Raw genomic sequence first — 26,151 nt, forward strand, 5'->3', positions numbered from 1 at the left:
AATTGCTAGCTGAACAGTTTTTTTTTAACATAAAATTTTACCTTCCAGTTTATTATTCTTTGTTAAAAAGCAATTATTATGGGTGTATGTCAAATTTGTAGTAATACCTAATACAACATTATTGATCATTTGCAGTGATAAATTGTACTTAACCAAATTGAAAAAATAAGCAATATGTTTATAAATATGTATGTGTATATATTTACATATATATGTACTATATATAAATATAAGTAACTCTCAATATAAAATAATATAAAAATAAACATAAATTTTGTACAAAATGATTATCTTGATAAGAATGCCTTGGGCCCTTCTTTCCGAGTTTCAGAGACGAGTTTCTTGTATCATTCCCAATTTGGATTATTATTAATTTAGACTCAGATTTAGGTTAATATCAACATAGTAAAAGGGACAATGCAAATATCTTCAAGAGCTGGCAAAGCTAAAATATTTTGACATTATAGAATCATTGGCCAAAGCCGAGAATGTTAAGTATATTCCAGTATACTTAGTATTAAAATGTAAAGTATTACTCATGTACTCATTCATACCTGTATTTATTTTTTCAGCCTTCCTCATCTTTTCACAAGGATTTAAGTTGCCCAAATTACAAAGTATTAATTTTATTCCTCAGTCTTGGAAGGAATATGAAACTGCCTTTATCAAAATTTCTTCTTTTTACACTGTTTAGCATTCTGAATTTTAAATTTACATAATTACAATATTTACAGTAATTTGTTTTGCCACCACATTAATTTCGAAGCAGCAATTTACAGCAAAAGGAAAATATTTAGGTATGTTGTATTATTTTAAATTATCTGTATATTTATTATTTAATGTTTCTCTTTTATGCAGAGTTACCTACCTATTGACACTGTCAAATCTGGCATTCATCCAGTGTATTTTTGCTGCACCCATTATGTTGAAATGCTACTGAAGACTGAGCTGCCTCTTGTGTTTTCAGCTTTTCACATGTCTGGTTTTGCACCATCACAGGTAATCCATAAGGGAGTAGCATTTCTTCAACTCCTATATCTCAGTGTCTTCAAATAAAACTGTGTTCTCATCAAATAATGAAATACATTTAAATGAATAAAAGTATTTATTTAAATCCTCAAACTGGCTTTCCCCCCCAGGCCTGTTGTGGTATAAGTTTGCTTTATAATGCTTTCATGCATTCACGGAATTTCAGCTATTCTGGGTATCGACTTTCTGAAAATCTGTATGACATTCAGGCTTTTTAATGGAGATGGTAATACTTACTTCATAATGCCAGTGATTAATGGAGGTAACAGAGGGTGAGAATTCTTACCAGTATTGTCTTATATATGAGATACTGTGGCTACTGTGTCTCATCTAACAAAAAATCCGAGCTGATTAACCTGTGTGCCTCAGCCTTAGTTTCTACTTTTGAGATCCAGGAAGACTTAATGTTTTTTTTTTCCCTAGGGCCTCAAGTTACACAGTGCACAGCATCTGTGGTCGTATGTAGTAGTAGCCACAGAGGCCTCCTTTCTGTGCATAGCCAGTCCTTCGTTGGTGTAGGTGTTCACTGTTGCTTCACTATGTTATAATCAGGCTAAAATTAATATTTTAGTGTTTAAACCTTCATCTGTCTTTAGAATTAAATCTTTAGGTCAAAGTCTGAGAGAGCAGAAATACTTAAAGTTATAACTATTAATAGTTTTAAGGCTCATTACTCATATTATCAAATGAATTTGATTTATTCACCTAATAGAAATGAAGACTGTCTATTCTTCAGGTTTGTGTATTTGGCATTTTCTAAACTAATCATTAATTTAATAGCTGAAAATGGTTACCCTCTTTAAAATTTTGTGTTTCTTTGAACATTGGTAAGTTTTGATGATATGTCCATAATTTTGTAAACGAATTGAATCTCATTAATTCCCCAACTCTCTTAGAGTGTTTCTTATTGATTTGTAGATATTTTAAAATAGCATCAACTTTCCAAATCAATTACTAAGTTATATTTTATTTATTGTAACTTTGTATTATGTCTTAATGTTGAGTAAAAATAAGCCTGTCATTTACTTTCCACCTTCCCTCTAAAAAGTTAATTAACCTATTTCTGTGTGTACTACATATACTTTAAGATGAGTTTGCTCAATTTAAACTGGGCATTTAAATTTGGATAAGACTTAGATTGCCATTATGTTAAATGAGAAAAATTATGTTATTATAATCAGCCTATCTAGGAAGATAGTAAGCTTTTCCATTCGTTTGCTCTGTATCATGTTTAGTAAAACTGTATTTTTTTCCACATGGATACAGAACATTTCTCATTACAGATATTGCTAGTGAGTATAGCTTGAGATCTCTGTTTCAATTTTATTTTCTCTTTGGTAATAGTTAATAATTACTAAAGGTATATCTTTATATTCATAGTCATATTTTTTCTAGACTTGTGTTGATTTACTTACGTTCTCCATCTTTGTAATATTAATGTACTTTGTGTTTGTATTAAATTATTTAGTTCTTCAAGATAATTCTATGTAATAATTGCTTATATGTTTTAGACTTGAATTATTGAGAAATCCAGCATCTTATCATTAAGTAACATCTATTAGAATTATTCTGTATCAATGCTATGGAAGCATTTTTCTAGTCTTGGTTTCTAAAGTATTGAATTTGGTTTCATTTCTTTTACTTAAATTATAATGTTAAATTTCATCAGTATCTTTTATTATTAAGCTTATCTTGACTTTGGGACTTGTTTGATATTTTTATGTGATACAGTAATAGATTTCTTAATAGTAAACTATGCTTGCATTCCTTTAGATTTATCCTACTAGGATTTTTCTCTCTTAATTAGACAGTAGTTTTTCTTGACATCACAGTATGAGCTTTTATATTTATTTTGAAGAGACGTTATATCATTTATTAAATTTACTTGCATGAGGTTATTCTTCCTATTTTTAACTTTTGAAGTTGATAAGAAATTTAAATATAGCCCGGAATTGCACGTAGTGGAAAGGAATAGTCTTCCTTGGACAATTTTTGCTGTTGCTCTGTGTACCTTAAACACTTTCTGGAACTTTGAATCACGAATCTTTTGAAGTCTGGTTGGAGGCAGTTGCTTAAATATTTACTATAAGGTCGATGATCAGTTGTTTCTATTCTAAAAAGCTCAACTGGGAGAGCAGTATCTTCCTGAGAGTTTCTTTTTGCTTCTCTAATCTACATAAGTGTGATGTGTATTTTTTAAAATCTACATTAGTGTATGTGTAAAGCATCCAATAATTTAAAAATCTCTAACATATACTCTTTAATCTACATTAGCATAATGTAGATTTTTTAATCTACATTAATGTATGAGTAAAGCATCCAGTAATTTATAAATCTCTAACATGTACTCTTAATTTAAAACTAGACTGACAAAGACTATGGGAAAACCTTGCAATACCTCAAGGCCTGCTTTATCACTTTAGTGATTAAAAAGAGAATATTCATCTAGTATCAGGATATATCTTTATCAGTTACATGTAGTTTTTGTTAATTTGAAACTGCATACGAATAGCAGATTTATTTAATAACAACCACTACATTATTTTGAAACAGTAATGCTATTCTTTCTCTTAAAGTAATGTACAGATGTCCTTTTAATGGCTCCCCATGTGAGTTAATCTGCCTTAAGAAGTTGTATCATTGATCTGTTCATATTATTTACCATTTTATTGCTGATTATAAGATATGAAAACAGTTTTTAAGTAACTAAATAGGTATATGTGATTAAGTAATTATTTGGATACAAATTTCATGTTTCGTAGCTTGTTCATTTTGATCTAATTAGGAGCAGTGCTTTTTGAAGTTGTGTATTTTTAGGCACTAAGGGATTGGTTGATTAGTGAAGGATTTTTGGGCAGATTGCTAAATGAAATACACAGATCTCTAAAGTAAAAATAAGCTCAACTAGAGTACAAAAAATTAAATGTAGTAAGCAATCCATATTTGTTGTAGAGTTTCTTTTAGTAGTAACTGAGTTTGGGAAGAAAATAGAAAATTGAATATATATTCTTTTTAAATGAGCAATGGAAAATCACGTATTCTAATTAACTTTTTGACCAATTTTATCTTTTGTTAAAAAAAGAATTTTACTGTATTTTCTTCATTTTTCTGGCTTAAGAAGTATCGTGTGTCTTTAATGATTCATCCCTTATAATTCCTTGGAGTCACTATCCTGCATATCATTAATTATTGTATTGTACTATGTCAACAATTAGGTTAACACACTCCCCTGGATATAAAGTCTAAAAACCTGCTGGGTTTTCCACATTTGCTGTTTTTCCCCCGTATTATGAAAGCAGGATTATAAAAAACTTTTCCATTATTTTTTTGTGTGTGTGACACAATACTTTTTGAAAATGTAAAATTTTACAAATGCAAAGCAGTACATGAAGGTTGGGCATGGCTTTTGTTCAGAGTCAGATGTATAAATGTATATGTCTTTACAAATGTGTATGCCTTCTCTCTCCTCATATTGTGGATGTTGCTCCTTGAAAAAAAACCTTCTCTCGTCCTGTGAGTTATTTTTGCTTGTCGGTACTTTTTATTTAATATGTGTCCAAATAGAAGCATCCTGGATCTTCTACAAGTAGATGATGCTGCTTTGTGTTTGTATACTGCTTCTGTACCCCTCTTTTAGTAGAAACACATGTTTTACTTTGTGGAATCATTATTTTTATTTTTTACCTTGTTCTTATTAGTTGAAGATCTTTAAAGGTATGGATGTATGTGCCTTATTTCAAGTCCCTTGAGTTTCTGACACAATTTGTTGTCTGGAAGGGCAACAAAAACAGTCTTAGGTTTATCATGTTGCTTCATAATATAGAGTGGTTCCTTTTTTATTTAAAATTTTAACCTTTATTGTGTAACAGATGGAGAAATTCAGGGTCAATGAAGTAAATTGACTTATGGAGGTCATTCAGATAGTGTAAGGACTTGAAACCACTTTTATTACAAAGTCAGTTTTCTTCCTGTTTACTGATACTCTTTCTATGATGAAAGCAAATGAAGCCAGAGGACTTATTAAAAATAGTGTATTTGAATCAGAAAATTTTATCATTTAGAAATCATACCTATTTTGGCTTATTCAAGTGTCTGTAGGTAATTGTTTCAACCAAACTTTTTAGACTTAATGTTCTAATGAGAGTTTTGAAGATCTTTTTAAATTCTATTTACAAGGAGGAAAAATTCACCTCAGATTAAAATAATGTGCTCTTCAGGGTGCATCTTAATGTCCTTTGGCATAATCTTAAGTATGGTTCAAGAACAAAATTGCCTGGGAAAGTTGTGGTAGATTTTCATGCACATTATGCAAGTGATATTCCTTTTTTACAAGCCTAAAAAGAGATTCAAATGTCTTTTAAAGTGTAATTAGTTCTACACTACACATGGAATGGTGGTTTACCACAAAACAAAATTAGTTTTTTTTTACTTTCTTTATAAGCCCATTTCATAACTATTGATGATAACTTTTTTTTCCAGTGAATACAAAGACTCAATTGATGAGTTTTGAAAATATAATAATATATTTTTGAGACTTATAAAAGGTAATTTGTCATTTTACGGCAGAATTACATGTCCATTTACCCTTTAACCCAGCAATCTCATTTGTAGAGCTCTATCTGAGGAATACACTGGAAAAAATTTGAAAATACGTATGCACAAATATATTTTAGTGATACTGTTTATAATATCAAAAAACTAGAAACAGTGCAAATGTCCATGAATAGGGGCTTGGTTGAATAAAGTGTGGTTTGCCTACAATGGAATACATGTAGTTGGAGGAAACATCTTTCATAGGAAAAAGCGACAGAGGAAAGGAGGGGGGTCCCTTACAGGGGGAAGGTAACTGAAGAGACTTATCAGTCAATCAAAATTTGAAATTGTCTAGTTCATGTACTATTCTACCTTCCTTTATAAGTTTGAAAAAATTTCAGAATAATTGTTAAAAAACTACATCATGTCTGTTTGGGCACGTACTATTTCCTTCTTCCTATTAGAATTCTAGATTATCAGTTGATAATCAGATCATTATAAAAATACACAAGTGGGCCAGGCACGGTGGCTTACACCAGTAATCCCAGCATTTCGGGAAGCTGAGTTAGGAGTATCACGAGGTCAAGAGATCAAGACCATCCTGGCCAACATGGTGAAACCTTATCTCTGCTAAATACAAAAATTAGCTGGGTTTGGTGGTGCACACCTGTAGTCCCAGCTACTCAAGAAGCTGAGGCATGAGAATCACTTGAACCCAGGAGGCAGAGGTTGCTACGAGCTGAGATTGCGCCACTGCACTCCAGTCTGAGTGATGAAGTGTGATTTTGTCTCAAAAAAAAAAAAAAAAACAACAACAACAAACCACAAGTTACTTGCTCAGAAATTAAAATGTATGACTCAGCATTTTTCCAGGGATATGGTGTTTTGGAATACTGAAGTACTTGCAACTAGAGTAACAGTCAATATAATTTCTACCAAGCCAAGAGGGTCATATGTTTAAAAAGGATGTCTCCCCTTTAAGTGTAAACTCTGTGAAACAATCTTTTGTTCACATAAAAATGATAATATTACCTTGTATGTATTAGGTACTCAATAAATATTTGTTAAATAATAACATCTGTACCTTTGTTATAACATTTATATAGCACTTTTACAAAGTACTTTCAGTTACAGTCTCGCATTTTTCCTCCTCGATACTTCCCATGTGATGGAAAAAAATAGGTATATCCATTTAATGGAAGAAAAATACAGTGTACAGAAACAATGCTTGAATGTATATAAATGCCAAAAAATTACAACTGCGTTAAAAACTATGTATAATAGTGGACAGAAGCTGAGACCACACATCTTTATCAACTTGCCATTCACTCCTGAAACTAGCAATTGAATGGGAACTGCTTTCTCTAGCTATGAGGATCATTTGTATTTATTTTCATTCTTGAATTGTTTCTCCTTCTTCATCTATCCAGAGACTCTAGATTTTCATTAACACAGCATGGCTTTAAGTTGATTGGCATTAATAGCTGTAGCAAAGAACAAAGAGAGAATCTTGGCAGAAGGGCAACAGGCAATTAGAGAATTATTGCTTCTGGTCGAAGTACTACTGACTTCTTCAGTCTCACTAATCAAGAGAGAGCAGGAGATATTTCTTCCTCATCCACTAGAGCCATATTGCAGGGATTTGTTGGGGTGGGTGGCGATGGAGATTTGGTAATGTTCTCTGCATGCCAGCCTACACTCTATGTTGAAAGTTGGGAGATGCATCCTATTAATGCAAAGTGAACAGTAAAGGTAGGACCAATGAGTATTTAATATGTAATGCCTGTTGACAAATGTTGGGCATTCATAGATATGTTCTATTTTAATATTGAGTTAAAACTTACGGGCTCTTGAAAGATTTTGGAACATAACAGGAGGGGAACATTATAGTTGTAAAGGAAAATCTTACACCTGAGAACAGAATTAATAGCCTTATTAAAGGTAAATAATTGATATGAGTAATAATGTCTGGAAAACAAAAATTCAGTAATACGCTCTTGTTCGGGCTGAATTGTGTCTCCCCAAAACTCACCTGTTGAAGGCCTAACCCCAGTACTTCAAAAAGTGACTATATTTGAATAAGGCCTTTAAAGAAGTAATTAAGGTAAAATGAGTTCATTAACTTGGACCCTAATCCAATATGGCTGGTGTCATTATTAAAGAGGAAATTTGGACATAGACATGTACTAAGGGAAGCCCATGTGAAGACATAGGGAAAAGACAACCATCTATAAGCCTCAGAGAGTCATCAGAAGAAACAGCTTGATCTTGGATTTCTCCAGAAGAGTGAAAAATAATTTTTTATTGTTTAAGGTCTTCCACCTGTGGTTCTTTGTTATACCAACCCTACCAGACTAATGCATGTTAGTTTGTTCAAGTCAGTTAAAAGCAAGATCAGCATGCAAAAAAGTTGAATCAAGGATATAAAAGACAACTGTTAGAACCTATTCAAGAATATATTTTTAGTATAACAAAATGATGGAAGACAAAAAGAAAATTTATATTTCTGTATTCTCTATACCTACAAGAAATTGAGATAAGCTATTAAATCTCTTTCCTTTTCTTCCCCACATCCCCAAAAACGTAAAACCAGAGGAAAAGAGATACTCAGTAAGGGGAATCTTTATTTGAAGGTAAAGTAATTTGTAAATCATAAATGAAAATGAAAATATTGGAAAGTAATTGTGTTAGTTTCTTATGACTATAGTAACAAAGTACCATGAACTTGGTGGTTAAAAACAACAGAAATGCATTTTCTCACAGTTCTAGAAGCCAAAAGGCCAGAATCAAAGTATTAACAAGGCTGTTTACTCCATAGTTGGTAAAGAAAGAAGTGTTACTTACCTCTCTCCTGGTTTCTAGTAGTAGCCTTTAGAATCTTGACTTGCAGATACATATTGCTACTTCACATGATGTTCTCCGTTTGTGTCTTTTCATTGCCTTCTTTTTGTGTGCCTGTCTTTGTGACTGTATTTCCCCTTCCTTTAAAGACACCAGTCATATTGGATTAGGGCTCACCGTAATGACCTCATTTTAACTTGATTATGTCTGTAAAGACCCTGTTTTCAAATAAAGTCAGATTCTGAGAGTCTTGGAGTTAGGGCTCTGACGTATCTTTTGAAGTGGACTCAACTTTTATTATGAGTAATATTCATTGATGTATCAAAATGTTGCTAATATTTATAATCTCTGTGTTAATTGTTACTGTTGTTTCCTTAAACTTTTCTGTTTTCCACCGTGGGCACGCATTGCTTTCATAATTTGAACAAATGTTATTCAAAAAATTAAGAAGAAAAAATTATTTTTGTAAAAGTCTGATTTTTGAAATATTCTCCGCATTAGCTCCCAGTTTTTATGTTATGTAATTCTGTTTGGTTTAAATTGTTTTCTGATTCAGGAAGAGTCCATTTGCATTAATGTAACATTTTGCAATCTGTCATCTGCATAATTATACATCTGTGATTGTAGGTAGGATAGAAAAAAACTCCCATGTCTGAATTAAAATAGTCTCTTAGCATTTGTTATCTGTAGAGAGCAGATTGGTGTTTTGGGTAAGAGGAGGACAATATGAATAAAGAAGGCATTCAGTGATAGATACGTGAGCAATATGAACATTATCAGTTACCCTTAAGGCCTGAATTCCAAGACCATGAAAGGTTTTTTTGCAACTGAAACAAGTAGGAGAAGCATCCTTGTTAGTCATATATGAAGCATGTGTTTGTATTTCAGTTAAATGCTAAGCTTTTCATTAGTTTTGTATGAGTTGTTGGTTGATGTTTTTTAAAAGTCAAATGTGGTTTTAGAAGTTTTTAATGTTTTAATGAACTTACCTTTTTTTTTTTTTTTTTTTTTTTTAAGATTTGCCTGCAATGGATAACCCAGTGTTTTTGGAATTATTTAGATTGGATAGAAATATGCCATTATATTGCTACTTGTGTTTTTCTTGGTCCTGATTATCAAGTGTATATCTGTATAGCTATATTCAAACATTTGCAACAAGACATTCTGCAGCACACTCAGACTCAAGATCTGCAAGTTTTCTTGAAAGTAAGTATGTTTATATAGAGAGAAAAATGTTGAGTTAATAGCTAACTTTGGTTGGTTAATATTAGATACTTTTCTAGGCACTCATCCAATCCTAAAAACCAGTGCTTTGAGATATGTACTATTATCCCCATTGTAGAGATGAGTAAACTGAGGCATAGAGTAATGGTGCCCCAAACAGTATAGCTAAAGTGGAACTGGGATATGAAATAAGCTGTCTGGATCCAACACTTTACTTGTAACCCATGTGCTGTGCCAAAAAAGAAATATTTTAAAAATATTCCTATGGGTTATTTGGTCAATAAAAGTTTAATTTATTGTGTGAGTACAGAGGTTGGATACTTTGTAAACATATTTAATATATTAAGAATTTCCTATGATTTTATATTTTTATATTTCTCTAAACTTCTATGTTTATGAAAGATTTTTATGAAAGACTGTTTTATCATAGCACTCATTTAAAAAAGTTAACACCAAATATGTTACTATTTTTAAACAAGATAGAGTTACTTTCTCAATTACAATAATGTGACTTTGGAAGCTGGGGACTTTAGAAAGTACGTGAGATATAAATACATCCCAGTGTGCATTTCTGGGTAGAAATCCAGCTATTTGTTTAAAGTTAAAAATCTTTGAACTTAAAATGTTTTCTTATCTTTACTACCTTTGCCATCCCACAGGAATACATATAAAAACAATGTTCATCATTTGCTAGGCTTTCTCTAGGTCAACAGACAGTTTCTATGTAAATTAAATTACCATTAAGTACTTGCCAGGGTTATTTTCCATTTAACAATGTTTTTCTTTAAATAAATGCCATTGATTATTTAAGATTGCCAAATTATTAAGAATTTTTATTTCATAAATTCTGAATTCAAAAGGTTTTAAACTTTCAATATATATCACTAAAAGTATAATCTGAGAAACATTCTTAATGAAAAAGTATGCTGAGACAAATGGTTGCACATTGTAGAAGAAAAATTAAGATAGAAAAATAAAAGATGCTCTCTAAGAGGTGATTTGGAATACAGGAAGTGTTAAGCAAATTGAAATTATGTTGAATATAAAAATTAGTTTTATTTTCAGTAAGAAACATTTTCATCATCTATAGTGGTCAGTTATAGGAATTTCAGAGTCTAAAATTTTCCTATACTCATATGTGTCTGAATATCCCCCTAACCTGTAATTCTCCAACATCTTATCCCACTTTAGTTTCTCTTACAATTTTCATTACCATCCGAAATTATTTTATATGTGTTTTTGTCTGTCTTCCCTGGTAAAATGTGTAAGCTCTATAAGGACTGTGACTTGGTCTATTTTGTTTACTGATGTATTTTCAACAATACATCAGACAATACCTGGCAGGTAGTAGGTATTCAATACGTATTTCTTGATAGTGTAAGTAACTAATGTAAGTAAATTAAAGGGAAAGATAATAAACTTCATTTTATTCACATCGAATAATAAACATTACTAAATTCTGTAAAGGCTTACCATTTATTTTTCTTCCTATCGAAAGAGTGTCTTTATATTTCATCATCTTTACATTTGATTAGTGTTGATTTATAGTTTATCTCTCTTTTGACTATTTGCAGGAAACATTATAACAGAGTTTGTAAATGGTAACCTCTTTAAATGTGTCCCAAACCATTCTCCATTGTGTTTTCGGCATAATACCATCAGTTTAAAACTAAAGGATTTTAAATGGAGGGAGGAGATTATGACCTAAGTCTCTGTTAAATTACTAAAATTTGAACGGTGTTGTTTTAAAGCTAAACTAAAAACATGTAGGCAAGGAATTAATTTTAGCGTGTGTCCTAGAACTAACCTTACTTTTTACCCTTGTTTTCATTTATCTGAGAGATTAAGAAAAATGCTTTTTCGATTGATACCATGACTTTACGTTTTTTGTTGTTTTATTTTCAGTGGGTAGGTGTCAAAATTCACTGTTCTCTTTTAATGGACATTCATTTTTCCTGTGAGATAAACTCTGCTATAGTTTATTTAAATATATATTTACATATCTTTTTAACTACTCCATTTGGCCCTGAAATAGTCTGTTATCTACAAAGTATATAAATATATATGTACAGCATTTTTCACTTATTCATGTAATAGAAAATAATGAAATATTGATTAATGAATTGATTTTATTTTGCCTACCCTAGAAACATCCCCTGTCAAAAATAGGCACATGATTTTAGAATTCCTCATTCAACTGTAGCTATAGAGATTGAACCTTGAAAATTATGTTTTACACTTTCTTATTCAAAATCTCAGATTTGTACAAAGGGAAAAAAGATTTATCAATAATTATTCATATAGGCAGGGTTCAATGGCTCACACCTGTAATCCCAGCATCTTGAGAGGTCAAAGTGAGTGGAGAGCTTGAACCCAGGGGTTTGAGATAAGCCTGGCAACATGGCAAAATCCCATCTCTACCAAAAAAAAAAAAAAAAGTACAAAAATCAGCTGGGTATGGTGGCATGCACCTGTAGTCCCAGCTACTGAGAAGGCTGAAGTGGGAGGATCAGTTGAGCCCAGGAGATCGAGGCTATAGTGAGCCATAATCGTACCACTGCAGTCCAGCCTGGGTGGCAGAACAAAACCCTGTCTTGCATACCACAGCCATAATAATATTATTGTATAGATTATTTAATCACATTATCCCCTGGCTCTACATATTTCATAATGATTGCTTCCAAGAAGAATGAAGATAAAGTAGAACAAGAGACTTTTACTTTCATTGTATATATTTATATGGGAAGAATGAGCTCATACTTCTTTTATCATAGAACTATTTTTAAGAAGAAATGGAATAATTATATAAAAATAAATAGATCAATCCTTTTAATGTTATAAATGAGTTCAAATAATTGGGCCTAATTGAATTCATTTTCAAAATATTGAAAACCACAAATGTGTTATGCTCTCAGTTATTATTAGTTATCTTGAGAAACTGAAGATAAGCAATTCTTTTCCTGATTTAAGTTTCATATGTTGAGAGACAATAACATGATAAAAGCATTACTTTAGAAATAAAAATCTGTGTGCAGTTTTCAATATTGAGAAAATATCAGTCCATTTGTAGTCACTTAGGTTTAGATTCAAGATTTTAAATCAGGTAATTAAGAGTATATAGACTCATTACCTACAATTCTAATAGCTCACTAAAGAGTTCTTCATGATTCTAAATCAATATATTAAAAAGATAAGTTAGAGTTCCTTATATCAGAAGATAGTATGAACACGAATAGGCAGAACAGGCTTATGGGGGAAAGAAAAACTTGTTTTTGCTCTTTAGATTGAACCACTAAAAGATTAGGTGAATGCCATGGGTATAAGTTGATATCAGCAAAATATTGTCTGATTGTTGCACAGTATCCTTGTAGACACACAAGAATGTAGGCTGGATATTAGAGCAGTTAAGTGCATCATTTTTACCCTGTGGTGATTAATGGACTAGCACTGAGCTAGAAGGCAGCCTTTGAAGATACGCTGAAGAAACAGCTCAGTCCTTGAACCCAGAATTCTGAACATTTTTATCTGTGACAGATGACGGTTCAGAAAGTCTAGGTATTATAATTCCAAGGAGAAAAACATCCAACAAAGTAAATATTCTGTAATATCCCAGCAAGCTGGAGAGTCTTAAGTTCATTCTTTCTTCATTCTTTCAATTCATCTGTAGCGCGTGCACGCGCACACACCACACACACGCGCTCACACACACACACACACACACACATGCAGGTTTAGTGACAGCTTAGTTTAATAATATTTCATATGTAGATGTCCTAGTGTTTTAGCTAACTGTATTGTATTTCTCTCTAACATGCTAATAGGCTGTCAGCAATCTTGGCTTTAGTTTGTGAATTCAACCTGGGGATAAACTTCACTGAAATACCAGCCTAGAAAAAGATTGCCTTTCTGTAAAAATCAGGTTCTTCAGGTTCCAAGTACTTAATTAAAATGCTTCAACTAAATCTTGCGTATTATGACAAAATGAATTTATAATTATGAAAAAATCAGATTAATTTCAACCCAATCAGTAAATTGTCAGGAGGGATTTTTTGTTGGTGCCATTGCAGCTGCTATTACTAGAGGCTGTTGAACGGAGTAAGGAATGAAGATCAGACTGAGAAAATCTGAATACTAAGATTTTATAAGATAAAAGGATACATAATAGTAAAAACAGTTCACCATCTGAGCAAATATGTTAAAGGTATTTAGCACAGTGTCAACTGTGTTTTGCAGATATGTTTTCTGCATTGTCCTTGTATCACTTGATTCTATCTGGTTTCAAATTCTAACTTCGTCACTCACTGTGTGAGCTTGGGTTCATTGCTTAAACTTTTGTGCTAACCTCTTCATCACATACGGTTGTTGAAGAATTAAATCAAATGATATTTGTAAAATACTTTTAGATCATTATCTAGCATATAGTAAGTGCTTTAAAAAACTTAGCAGTTATTAAGTTTCTACATCCCTCTGCTATCCCTCTTTTCTTTGTTAACAGAAGACATGTAGAGAATACAATCAAAGGAAACAGGAAATTTTCTGAGTGCATAGCTAGACTTTGGTGTAGCTACCATTTTTCTCCAGCTCCGGAGACTTCTTAATATATCATAGTAATACCTGTCAATGACATTACCTTCACACCTTGGTCAGAAATATCCTCTTACATTGTTTCTGATCAGGACCTATTTCCTCATTAACCTGGCCAAGGTCACGTCTCTATTACAATCACATATGTCCAGGTACCCTTCAGATGAGTTCAGATCTTCAAGAACCACATACTCTGTCCTGAATCTGTAAGAGCTTCACATTCTATCCAGAACCACAAACAATATCTAAACTCCCTGAGCCTAAGGATCACTTAGGGTACTTATGAAAATTAATGTATTGAGACTCCTTCCCAGACCTGTTAAATCAGAATTTACGTGGCAGAGGCATGAGTTGTCAGATTGTAGTAATAAATCTCAAGTAGCTTGAAAACCTTTAGAATACATAAAACTGTGATGTTTGGAGCTTAGTTAATCAGAATCCAGAATGCCAGTGCCAAGAATTTGAAAATTTTAGGGATTGCGTTCAGGAGTTTCTAATTTTGTGGACCACAACAGAAGGAAGACACTGGAAGAAACATTGCTTAAAGGTTGCTTCTGTTTCTATCACTTTGATCAAAAAGATTGTACAACACACACACACACACACACACACATATATATATATGTATATATATATATATATATATGTATATATGATAGGTAAGGCATGACACACAAAAGGATAATCTGTAGTAAGGGTAGAGACAACTATATTCAGAAATCCTCCTTCTCTCAAGAGCTTTCTGTATGAAATTTGACATTAATGCAAATCTTTAACTTGGTAAATATAAAGTTCTACACCTTTTGTGGTAATTTTTTATTCTGTATGCCTCATGATGTTATTAATAAAAGTCAACTCTTCCAGTTTAACCTACGCAAAGTAACTTATCCTTTTTTTTCCATAATTTATAAAGAGCTATTATATTTGAAAAATCATCATTTTGCAAGGGCCTTAATAATTAAATCTTTGGGAAAAAATAAACCAGGGTATACTGTGTTAGCCCTCTTTATCTTTTTGTGCCTTTTATCTGTTTACTACTATAAAAGGCCTTATCTTCAGTTCATATTTTAAGCCCACAGGGCTTGCAGTAGTGCTAAAAAAAATTCTGCTAACAATTAATATCTGCAGTATTTTTGCAGACATCAACTGATACAAATAACTTTTGAAGATATTGATATAGCTTTCTTTCCAAAATAGGCACATTTGTGAAGTTGTGAGAAAAGTCAGTAACATCCTAATATTTTAAGTAAATGGTTTCCTTACATTCCTGACAAGGGGTTGATGAGCAGAGATTGGAGTCAGTAATCCTTGATAGGCTCACCCATGCCTAATAGCATATGTCTGTAGTGTGAACAAGAAACTATAGCAGAGCAATTTCAAAGACAATCAGTAATAAAAATATGTTCCCATTATCTATGACCACTATTAATATCTTCAGTGCTTATTATATGCCACACACTGGGCAAAGGGCTTTACAGGTATTGCTCATTTACTCATTGACTTATTCAACTGTTTATTGTGTAACAGCTGTGAGCCAAGTACTGTTTTTTGTCACAGGCCAAGATGTCTCTGCCCACATTGACCTTAAATTATCCTGGAAGGCAAATAAATGAATAAGTACATAATATCTTAAGTAGTATAGACCTTATTTTATTTCTAATAAGGAAGCCAAACATGGTGGAGGAGTCTAAGGTGCCAGTTAGACAAGGAGGCCAGGAAAGACTACCTTTGATGGGGTAGAGAGATGCCTGAATGATGCAAAGGAAAAAGTCATACAAAGACTTGCTAGGCAAAAGCCTACTTAAGTGGGATTAAAGGCAAGTGCAAGATCTCAGAGGTAGGAATGAGCTGGCTCACTCAGAGAGTGTCAGGAAGACCACTGTGGCCAGAACAAGGTGAAAGAATAAGAAAGGTAAGAGATGAGATAGGGACAAAATCATATAAGTTACTCTAAGCTATGGTAAGGAGTTCAGATTTCAGAATACTTAATTCAGAGAAGAGCCATATGATATTACTGTCCGTGAAAAAAATTGAGGCTTAGAGTCAATAAACTTACCCAAATTCATACATTTAGTAATGAACATAGGAGAATTGAAGCCCTTTCTTTTGTTCTGAATCCAAATCCAGTGTTCCTTTTACTATGTCAAGTTGTTTTTCATTGACTAGTCTGGTATTTTAATAAATATCCTAGATTCAGTTGTTCCAATCAAGTGCTCTCAAAAGTTAAAGAAAACAGACAGATGCGTATTTGAAATTTGAAACTGGACTTCTGTACACAAAGGAAAGAGGGAAACTACATATATTCTATGTTACATAATATTGAATACATCCAACATTGTGGTTTAGAATGTGAATTTTTAATAATTTTGGATGATTCAACGTTTGAAACTCAGAATTAATGAAAAGAGAAAATCATTAGAAACATACCAGGTGAATAGCATTAGATACAACAACAACAAACAAATACAATGAGTTCAAAATGAACTCCCTAACCAAAACTTAAATCACTCTAGTAATAATCTATTTAAAAAATTTTATTGAGCAAATAATATACTGTTAATGTAAAGCAGGATAGTGTTGTTACTTTATGTAATTAATGTGTCTGCTATTTAAATAATTGGGGCATTCATATTTTTATATAGAGTTTGCTATACTTTGGTCTATAAGTGAAATAATAATGAAGCAGTTTTCTGAGGAAATAGTCTGTTATAACTTGAATGATAAGATGGCAGTCTAAATGTTCATAATTACAAGTAAAAGTTATCCACTAAAAAGGCCATTAGAGAACATTTAGGATAAGGTGAAAATGTTCTACTTTGAAGACAAAATGTAAAATGTAGATATTTTGGAATTTTATTCAGAGCTAAAATTGCCTACAAATTTTCAGTAATGAACTATTATCATTTGAAAACATTCCTTTTTAAATGTACATTAAAATTTTTCTCTTATGAAATAATACCTTAATAGCCTTATGTGTCATTTTTATGAGTATCTCTTTGGTGTAGTTATCAGGGCATTTACAATTAATGTTCAAAATGGAAACCATGATTTCAAAAAATACATTCTTAGGAAAAATATATTTAAATTGAGTTATAACTATGGCTGTCCCTAAGTGATTTTCATTAAAATGAAACAATAATTAAAAGATGTTAAATAGATATTGCTTATTTTTTGCCCAGAAAAGAATTATTAGAGCTATTGTTGAAGTGCTGTCATCTCGTTATAATTCATATTTAATGAACAATAAATATTCCTTTGAAAATAATGTATATATCCTGAAACAGTTCTTCTGCCATTGGATCTTTATTCTCTGGTTAGAATAGCACATTACTATAATTCCTGCCCATCTTAGGTAGTTTTAGTGAAGAGGTAGTTAAAGCCAAGTCACACAAATCTTAAATGAAATGAATGGATAAATTCATAATTGTTCCATGATTATAACAATAACTGTTTAAAATGAGTTCTTGAATGGTAGGATTGTTCTTACTTTGATCCTATTTTTGCTCCAAAGAAAAAAGTGAAATATTTTTGGTAGTACAGGAACTTGCAAACACCCAGTATTTCTGCTATTCATAAGATAAAAAAATATTCCCTTTGATTCAGTTACTTATACATAAAAGCAGACACACGATATACACCTCACCTGTCAACATGTTAGGGCAGGGCTCTTCTTACTCATCTTTGTGTCTTCAGTGCTAATTAAGAATCTTACGTATAACAAGAGAATGAATGAGTGAATGAAAAAGTGAAAAGGGATGAAATAATTTCTTAATTATATTGAATAGAGCTCAGATATTTACATTGGAATGTATTTCCTCTAGCCTTAATGGTATTAAGTATATAACAACACCATTTCATTTCTTCAGCTGTAATATCAGCCTTGTAAATCAGTCATTAATAATTCTTTAGAATGTCCTGACTAACCTTTCCCTCAAACTATGTAGATTTTTGGTCATGATGGCAAAATAAGAATAAAGTTACCCCACATTATATGCAAGCTGTAAATGATTACCACCTGTAAGTGACAAGGGATATCTGAAGCCTTTAAAAACATCTGTTCTTATTGAGAATTGTATAATGCTTTCCTAGCTATTTCTATATTGAGGTTTCTTCTCTATAAACTGCCTCTAGCAAAGTATCTGCTATATGATATACATTGTCTTTTATTCTTTTGGGTTTCTTTTTTTTTTTTTTTTTTTTTTTTGTTATAGTAATTCTTGCTATAAAAAGAAAAAAAAAACCTATAAACTCCTGAAAGGCATGAATATTCCAAAGTTTTTTGTAACCTCCAAAACTCCTAACATTATAAATATTAATTACAGTGAATCAAAGATGACTTTTCTGCGTATTTTGTTTTGCCTTGAGTGTAGGTACTGCAGAGAGAGTATTTGGAGGTACTAAAAAGAATAGTCATAAAATTCCCTAAAGACTTTAAAATGTTAAACGGGTGTTCTTACCGTTTATTCCTGAGTGCCTCCTTTGGAACACTAACCATTAAGTTCTAAATTAGTATAGATGTACGCAGTACCAACATTAGGAATTGCAGATTCCTGGAAGCCTTATGGACAGTAGCTTATGCAACAGATATTTCTTGCACTATTATGGTATCCTTTGGTAGATAAACTTTAGAGTCTTTTACAAATTTGAACAACCATTGTATAACATGATACTATTTTAAAAATATGGCAGATTTTCTTATCTAAGGCTTTTTGTTTTTTTGGTAGCTGTAAAACATTTTTGGTTTTGAAAATAGAAAACCTTATTTGATGGGGACATATAATTTCTTCCTGTCATATACATACAAAGCCCACTAAATAAAAAGCAGTTACACATTTACTAGCAACATAAACAGCCTGCCCCCATCTATAGCTGAAAATAAGTGGTGTATCAATGATTTCAAATTGATTAACTTGGAATTGTGTGTCTTAGCCAAGTAAATGATTTTTCCTTTATAATTTTTGGCAGGAAGAAGCACTGCGTGGGTTTCGAGTGAGTGATTATTTTGAATACATGGAAACTCTGGAACAAAACTACCGAACAGTGCTGCTGAGAGACATGCGGAACATTAGAGTGCAGAGCACATAGACCATGAGACACACAGTTTCAATTTATGTTTTATTTATCTTTAAAGGCAACGGGGGTTGGGGGGAGCTTGATTGTTTTCTGACTGTGTAACAACATATACTTTGTGAATATACACATTGTAAATACTGAGAGATTTTGAATATAATGGTATATTTAGGTAGGTATGAACTCAATTTGTGAATTCATTGTTAATAAGTTTGTTGTTTTGTAAGGTTATTATAGAATCAGATCTAGCTTACTTACAGTTCTTATTCATGTTTAAGAGTTAGTGCTGGCTGGGCGCGGTTGTTCACCCCTGTAGTCTCAGCACTTTGGGAGGCTGAGACGTGGATCATGAGATCAAGAGATAGAGACTATCCTGGCCAATGTAGTGAAACTCCGTCTCTACTAAAAATAAAAAAATTAGCTCAGCGTGGTGGTGCATGCCTGTAGTCCCAGTTACTCGGGAGGCTGAGGCAGGAGAGTGAGTCGTTTGAACCCAGGAGGCAGAGGTTGCAGTGAGCTGAGATTGCTCCCTGCACTCCAGCCTGGTGACAGAGCGAGACTCTTGTCTCAAAAAAAAAAAAAAAAAAAAAAAAAAAATAGTCCCAACCTACATCTCCTTCTTTATTCAGATGATTAAAATATTTTTTCCAGTGAGTTTGGAAAGGAGAAGCAATAGTGTAAATAATATTTTTACTAGCTGTAGAAAGTCTATAAGACAAGGAAAAGACAGTTATTTCTTGCATTCTTTATGTCTGTACATATAAAGGAAAATAGACAAAACCACGACTGCTTCTTTTACATATGGAAGAGCAATGGTATTTATCATGGCAAGTGGTAGAAAAATTGTTGTCCTTGTATGTAATTGTTTTTCTAGGAGTTGCTTTTGATACCTATATCAATTTATAATTCTTTGTTTGAAATGAAGTCTTTACATGGTTCATTTAAGAGCTAGATTGGTTATTTCATACTGATAAGCATTCTACTCTTATTTGTTATGCATTTTCCTTAGTGATAGATTTTACTTATACTGAACTTGAAATATAAAGGAGAATACATTTCTAAATTATTTTAAATGGCTAACACTATGATTTGTCTTATTTAAATAGAAGTCTCTGCACCAGTAAGATTAATACAGTATGTGAATGTCTATGTATGTCATAACACACTGAATATATGAAAGATAAATATGAATATATTAAATTATTCATTTTTTATCCATGAGTTTATCTCAACAAGTTTTTTAAATTGTAGTTTTTATTCTTTCCTTATATCTAAATATAAATCAACCAATAAAATCATTCTAACTCTAACCCTGCTTTTTTTTTCCTTTTCAACTAAAAGTGGGTCATCCACAAACTAAGTTTTTCATTTAGCATGATCAAAGAAGTGGTACTATACAGTTTTCAATTTAGTAATATTTAGGCTGTTGCAATATCAGCCTTCCAAAATCAAGTTTTATGCTGTAAATGCCAACAATAGCTTCTCAGTAATAGTGTTCCTAAAGGGCATTGTAAAGTTGAGAAAAATAATTTGAGCAAGTTAATTTGACGTTTTGGGCACTTTGACTTCGGCTGATGTGAGTTAAGTAAGAGAGTCATAGATGACTCAAAATACCAAGCTTTGTCTACTTTCAAACTTAATTTTGAAAAGCTGTTCCATGGAAGCAGTGATACATGTTTATGGTTCCATTTCTTCCTGTTCTTTTCCTGAGTTATTGTTATGGATCCTAAGAATTGTGCAGATTTCTTTCTTTTTATGATTGCATACACAGTAGCTGGAAATACAAATGGAGAAGAATGAACTGTAATTTAATTTTATAATGTCCACTAGTGATTTTCATTGGAAACTGAGGTAAGATCGAGATTCTAACAATTATATTTTGGAAAAAACAAATAACTTCAGCTACAGCTAGAAGGCTTTCATCCTCATTTGACATGGAAGTGTCTTATGAACAATGTCCTAGCAATTTGTTTCATGAAAGAAAATTTAAAATACAGTAGGATGTGTAGCTATCATTATGAGTTATCTTTGTACTTAATTTTAGAGTACCCTTTAGAACAATCATACCCTGTCACACCCCTTGGTTTTATTTTTGATTATTTAAAATATAAGTCCTTAGCCTTTATTTCTAATTTGTGGATGGGCAACTCATGCACTTTATAGGATTCAATTACAGTAAAATATATGTTAAGAGTATAATGTATAAAGGTTTGCAAAAAAATTCGTATATGTAAATATTTGAATATCTGCTTTCAAAATTTCATATTTGAAATTCTGTCTCCTCATAATACTCTCCTAAAGTATCTCTGGAGGTAAAATACGCCTCAGAAATTCATCTGAACTTTCAAACAAGGTTCTACATAAATTTGTGGTTAGTAAATAATGATGTGCTCTTGTTTGAATTTCCAATTTTCAGATGTTAAATTTTGTTGTTTATTCATTAAGCAGATATGTTTTAAGGGTTACAAATATATAACAAAATGTTTCAAATATTCAAGATAGCAAAATAAATGATATACAGCATCTCAGAGTTCACAGTCAGCATGGGGAGATGAATAATTTTAAAACCATGGAAAAATAGTGATCAAGATGACAAACGAGAATTGACCTCCAGATGTGATAAACTTGATAAGAGCAGTTCTGATTAAGTGAGGACAAAAGTTTGATTGGATTGGGTTTAAAAGATGCTGAGAGAAAAGATTTTAGAAACTGCTCTCTCTAGGAGTATTGCTGTAATGGTTAATACAGGAATGGCAGCTAATGCAGACTGGGACCAAAAGATGCTTTTTGTTTTTGTGCATGTGTTTTGTTTTTCAAATGCAAAATGGAAACATGTTTATATTTGGATGGAAATGATGCAGTAGAGAAGGAAAAATTGTTGGTAGAGAGACAGCTAGAGTAAATGTCATGAGCAGACATACGGGAAATGGGATTTAGTGACTAAATGGTGGAATTTGCCTTTGCTAGTAGCATGAGTGCTGCATTTAAAGTAACAGAGGAAGAAACAGAATAAATGGGCACAGACATAGGGTAGCCATTCGTGGAAGTTTTTTTTTTTTTTTTTTTTTTTTTTTTTTTTTTTTAAATAAGTGATGTAGGAAACAAGGTCATCTGCTAAAAATTCAAATAGTAAAAACTTTGTTGGTTTTCAAGAGATGAGAGTATGTGAAATAATTGTCTAAGAGTGAATGGAATAGGAAAATACAGTGTAATTGTGATTTGCTGGTCATGAGATGAGTTAGCAAAGTTTTATGTTTTTCTCCAGCTGCCTTACATTGTGCATGGGTTGGCAAGGAGTAAGTGGTAAGTTGGGTTTAACCAAGGTTTTGATCTAGCTAAGAGAATATATTAAGCCCAAGGAAGGGCACAAGGAGTTTATGTTATATGCAAGTTAATTTCTATAATATAGTGACTGCACTGTTTATAACTGGATCAAAAAGGAAGTGGAGACAAGAGGATGGATATGTATGATAGAGTGAAAAGTCGATGGGCTCAGTTGATTGTAGGTGCTTGTGTACTGAAAGATTATTTGATTTGGAATCCTGCAGAGAGGAAGGTGAAATAATTAGACCTTATGATTTACTTAACAAGTAAATTGCTTAAAATTGAGGTTGACCATGAGAATGAGTAACTAGAGGAAAGAAGATGGATGAGATTATGTGAAGAAAGGAAATCAAAGAGCTGAGGTTTCAGTTTTGGAAGAATTATCTTTTTGGATACTGGAGTTACCAAAATTTTGACAAGGAATTATCTTGAATAGCTTGAAAATGAGGCAAAAACTAAAATTTTCAAAATCAATCTAGAAAGAAAAAAATGATGAGGACATCTAAAATGCAAAAATAAATAGAAACCAAAGGCAATGGTACATAATTATTATTTCAACATAGTATCTAATCTGTTAATAAAATATGTCTAATTTCTTTGAGGCCTTTGATTAGTCTGGCATTTTTTACACATAAAGCCATAAAAGAAAAAAAAGTTACATTTTTTATACTTCTTCAAAATAAAAAAGTCCTCAAAATGTACTCTCAAATAAATGAAAAAAAAAAAAATAAGAGAATAGATTTGCAGAACATATCTAGTAAAGAACCTTGTATTCAGAATATGTAAAATTTCTAACCACTCAAAAGTAAGAGAATGAACAAACAACAAAATAGAAAATATCTGAACAGACACTTCACCAAAGAAAATATACACAGTTGACAAGCACACAAAAAGATACTTATCACCATTAGTTTTAGAGAAATGCAAATTAAATCCACAAGGGGATAGCCACTACACACTCACTAAAATGTCTAAAACTAAAATACATAAAACAAAAACCTAATTTCATTGTTGGTAAGAGGTGGAGCAATTGGAACACAGGGTCTTTTGTAGGAATGCAAAGTACAATAGCCATTTTGGAAGCTGAGGTTTTCTTTTTTTTCTTTTTTTTTTTTTTAATTAATTTATTTTTTTAAGTTAAACACTTAACTCAGTATATAACTCAGACAGGACTTGGTAATAACCCTTCTAGGTATTTACCCAAAAGAAAATATATCTCTGTGTAAAGATTTAAATGTGATTAATAATTACAGCTTTTTTTTTTTTTTTTTTTTTTTTTATAATAGCCCAAACTGGAAATCAACCTAAGTTTCTTGCAGCTGTTGAATGGATAAGCAAATTATGGTTCAGCCATGAAATGGACAACAATTCAGCCATAAATACAGCCAGCTAGCTACGGATGCACACAAAATCATTGATACATCTGAAAAGCATTCTGGTGAGTGAAATAGGCCAGACACAAAAGAGTACATGCTATATGATTTCATGTATATGAAATCCTAGAAAAGGAAAATTTAGAAATTCTAGAAAAAGCAGAAAGAATATTCATGGTTTCCAGGAGCCAACAGGTGAGGAAAGATGATTAACTTTGTAGGAGAAAGGACTTTTATATCATAATTGTAGTGATGGCTACATGACTGTATACATTTTTAAAGACACTTTGACATGTATGCTTAAAAATGGGTGAATTTTATTATATGTAAATTCCACCTCAATAAAGCTGACTTTATCAAAAAAAGGATAAATACTACAAATAAAAACTGACAAGTTTATCCTAATGAGTTTTAACATTAGCAATTATGTTAGCTGTAGGTTTCCCAGGGATGCCATAACCAGGTAGAGGAAGATCCCTTCTATTCCTATTTTCATGTGAGATTTTAAAAAGATCAATAATACATTTTGTATTGGGAAGTGACTTATCAAATACTTTATGTAAAAATGATACTTTTTTCTATCAATATATTGACTTATGTTGATTTTTGAATGCTCAGTCAACCTGGCTTTCCTAAGATTACCTGGTCATGATTTTATCATTTTTTAAATATTATCAGATTTGATTTGTTGAAATTTTGTTCAGAATTTTTATATCTATGTTCATGAAGGATTTTTTAAACTTTTAAGTTCACATAGGTAGCTGACAGTTTATCATAATGAGATTGCTTATACAGATTATTTCATCATCCAGGTATTAAGCCTGGTACCCATTATTTTTCCTGATCCTCTCCCTCCTCCGACCCTCACCCTCTAAAAGACCCCAGTGTGTGTTGTTCCTCCCTGTGGCCGTGTGTTCTCGTCGTAAAGAATATTTATCTGTAGTTTTCTTGTTTTGTTTTTGGTAGCAGGATAATGCTGGCTTTATAAAATGAATTTTGAAGTGCTCTCTCATCTATTTTCTGGAAGAGTTTGTGCATAAAATGGTATTTTTTTTCCCTAAATGTTTGATGGAATTCCCTAGTGAAGCCTTGTGATAAGCTTAACTAAAAATTCAATTTATTTCATAGCTATCTGTCTATTCAAATGATTTCTTCTTAAGAGAGTTTTGATAGTTTGTTTCATTTAAGGAATTTGTCCATTTCTTCTAAATTGTCAAATTATTGACATCGAACTACTCATAATAGTTTCTTATCCTTTTTAATAAGTGTTTAGTACTAAAATTTCCCTGTAAGTACTGCTTTAGTTACATCTACATATTTTAATATGTTATTTTTTCATTTAGTTGAAAACACTTTCTAATTTACCTTTATTATATTATCTGAACTATGAGTACTTAGAATTCTGTGATTTATTTTCCAAATAATTTGAAATTTTCCAGGTAAACTTCTGTTATTAATTTCTACTGTGATATCATTGCGGTTGGAACATTTTTTATATTATTTTAATCCTTTTAAATTTGTTTAAACTTCTTTTATGTTTCAGAATATTATCTATCTTGGTAAGTGTTTCATGTGCACTTAAACTGATTGTATATTATGATTTTCATTAAGTGTTTTGTAAATCTCAATTAGGTTAAATTGGTTTATATTATTGTTTAAATTGTATCATTCCTGATATTTCTGGCTACTTGTTTTATCAATTATCATCAGAATAATGTTGAAATTAACTTTATGAATTTGTCTGTTTCTTTTTCCAGTTCTATCAGTTTTTGCTTCTTGTATTTGAAGCTCAATAATTAGACATATAACCTTTATGATTGTCCTATCTTCTTGATGAATTGACTGTTTTATCCTTGGGAATTGATTGCCTTTGTTCCTAGTGCTATTCTTTGCTCTGAAGTCTACTTCATTTAATATTACTGTAACCACTCCAAGTTTTTAGTTTTATCGTTGGGGATTTTTATTGTTGTTTGTTTTTGTCTTTTTTGGTGTTATTATTAGGATTTGCATGGTCTTTTTTCATTGACGTACAAAATATACTTTTAATCCTGATGTATCTTTATATTTAAAGTGGCTTTATTGTAGGCAGTATAGAATTGGGTCTGACTACCTGCTCCTTTCCCAGTCTGGCATATCATGACTTTTAATTGTTTAGACCATTTACATTTTGCAT

General features: G+C 31.8%; 1 protein-coding gene and 1 long non-coding RNA gene across 9 annotated transcripts in view; both read left to right on the forward strand.

Annotated features, from left to right (window-relative positions):
• Positions 1 to 20,502, forward strand: part of TBC1D32 (TBC1 domain family member 32) — a 229,236-nt gene extending 208,734 nt beyond the window's left edge. For all 8 annotated transcript variants that reach the window (XM_074397557.1, XM_074397556.1, XM_074397559.1 and 5 more), the window contains 3 exons: positions 859 to 999; positions 9,421 to 9,609; positions 19,177 to 20,502. In XM_074397557.1, coding sequence (XP_074253658.1) covers positions 859 to 999; positions 9,421 to 9,609; positions 19,177 to 19,296 — 450 coding nt within the window. In that variant the 3' untranslated portion in view covers positions 19,297 to 20,502. The remainder of the gene's footprint in view (positions 1 to 858; positions 1,000 to 9,420; positions 9,610 to 19,176) is intronic.
• A 3,396-nt stretch (positions 20,503 to 23,898) lies between these two features.
• LOC141584269 (uncharacterized) overlaps positions 23,899 to 26,151 on the forward strand; it is a 51,206-nt gene continuing 48,953 nt past the window's right edge. The window contains exon 1 of the long non-coding RNA XR_012517193.1: positions 23,899 to 24,043. This is a non-coding gene — a long non-coding RNA (uncharacterized LOC141584269). The remainder of the gene's footprint in view (positions 24,044 to 26,151) is intronic.

The sequence above is a fragment of the Saimiri boliviensis genome, chromosome 4 (assembly GCF_048565385.1).
Source record: "Saimiri boliviensis isolate mSaiBol1 chromosome 4, mSaiBol1.pri, whole genome shotgun sequence".
NCBI classification, from domain to species: domain Eukaryota; kingdom Metazoa; phylum Chordata; class Mammalia; order Primates; family Cebidae; genus Saimiri; species Saimiri boliviensis.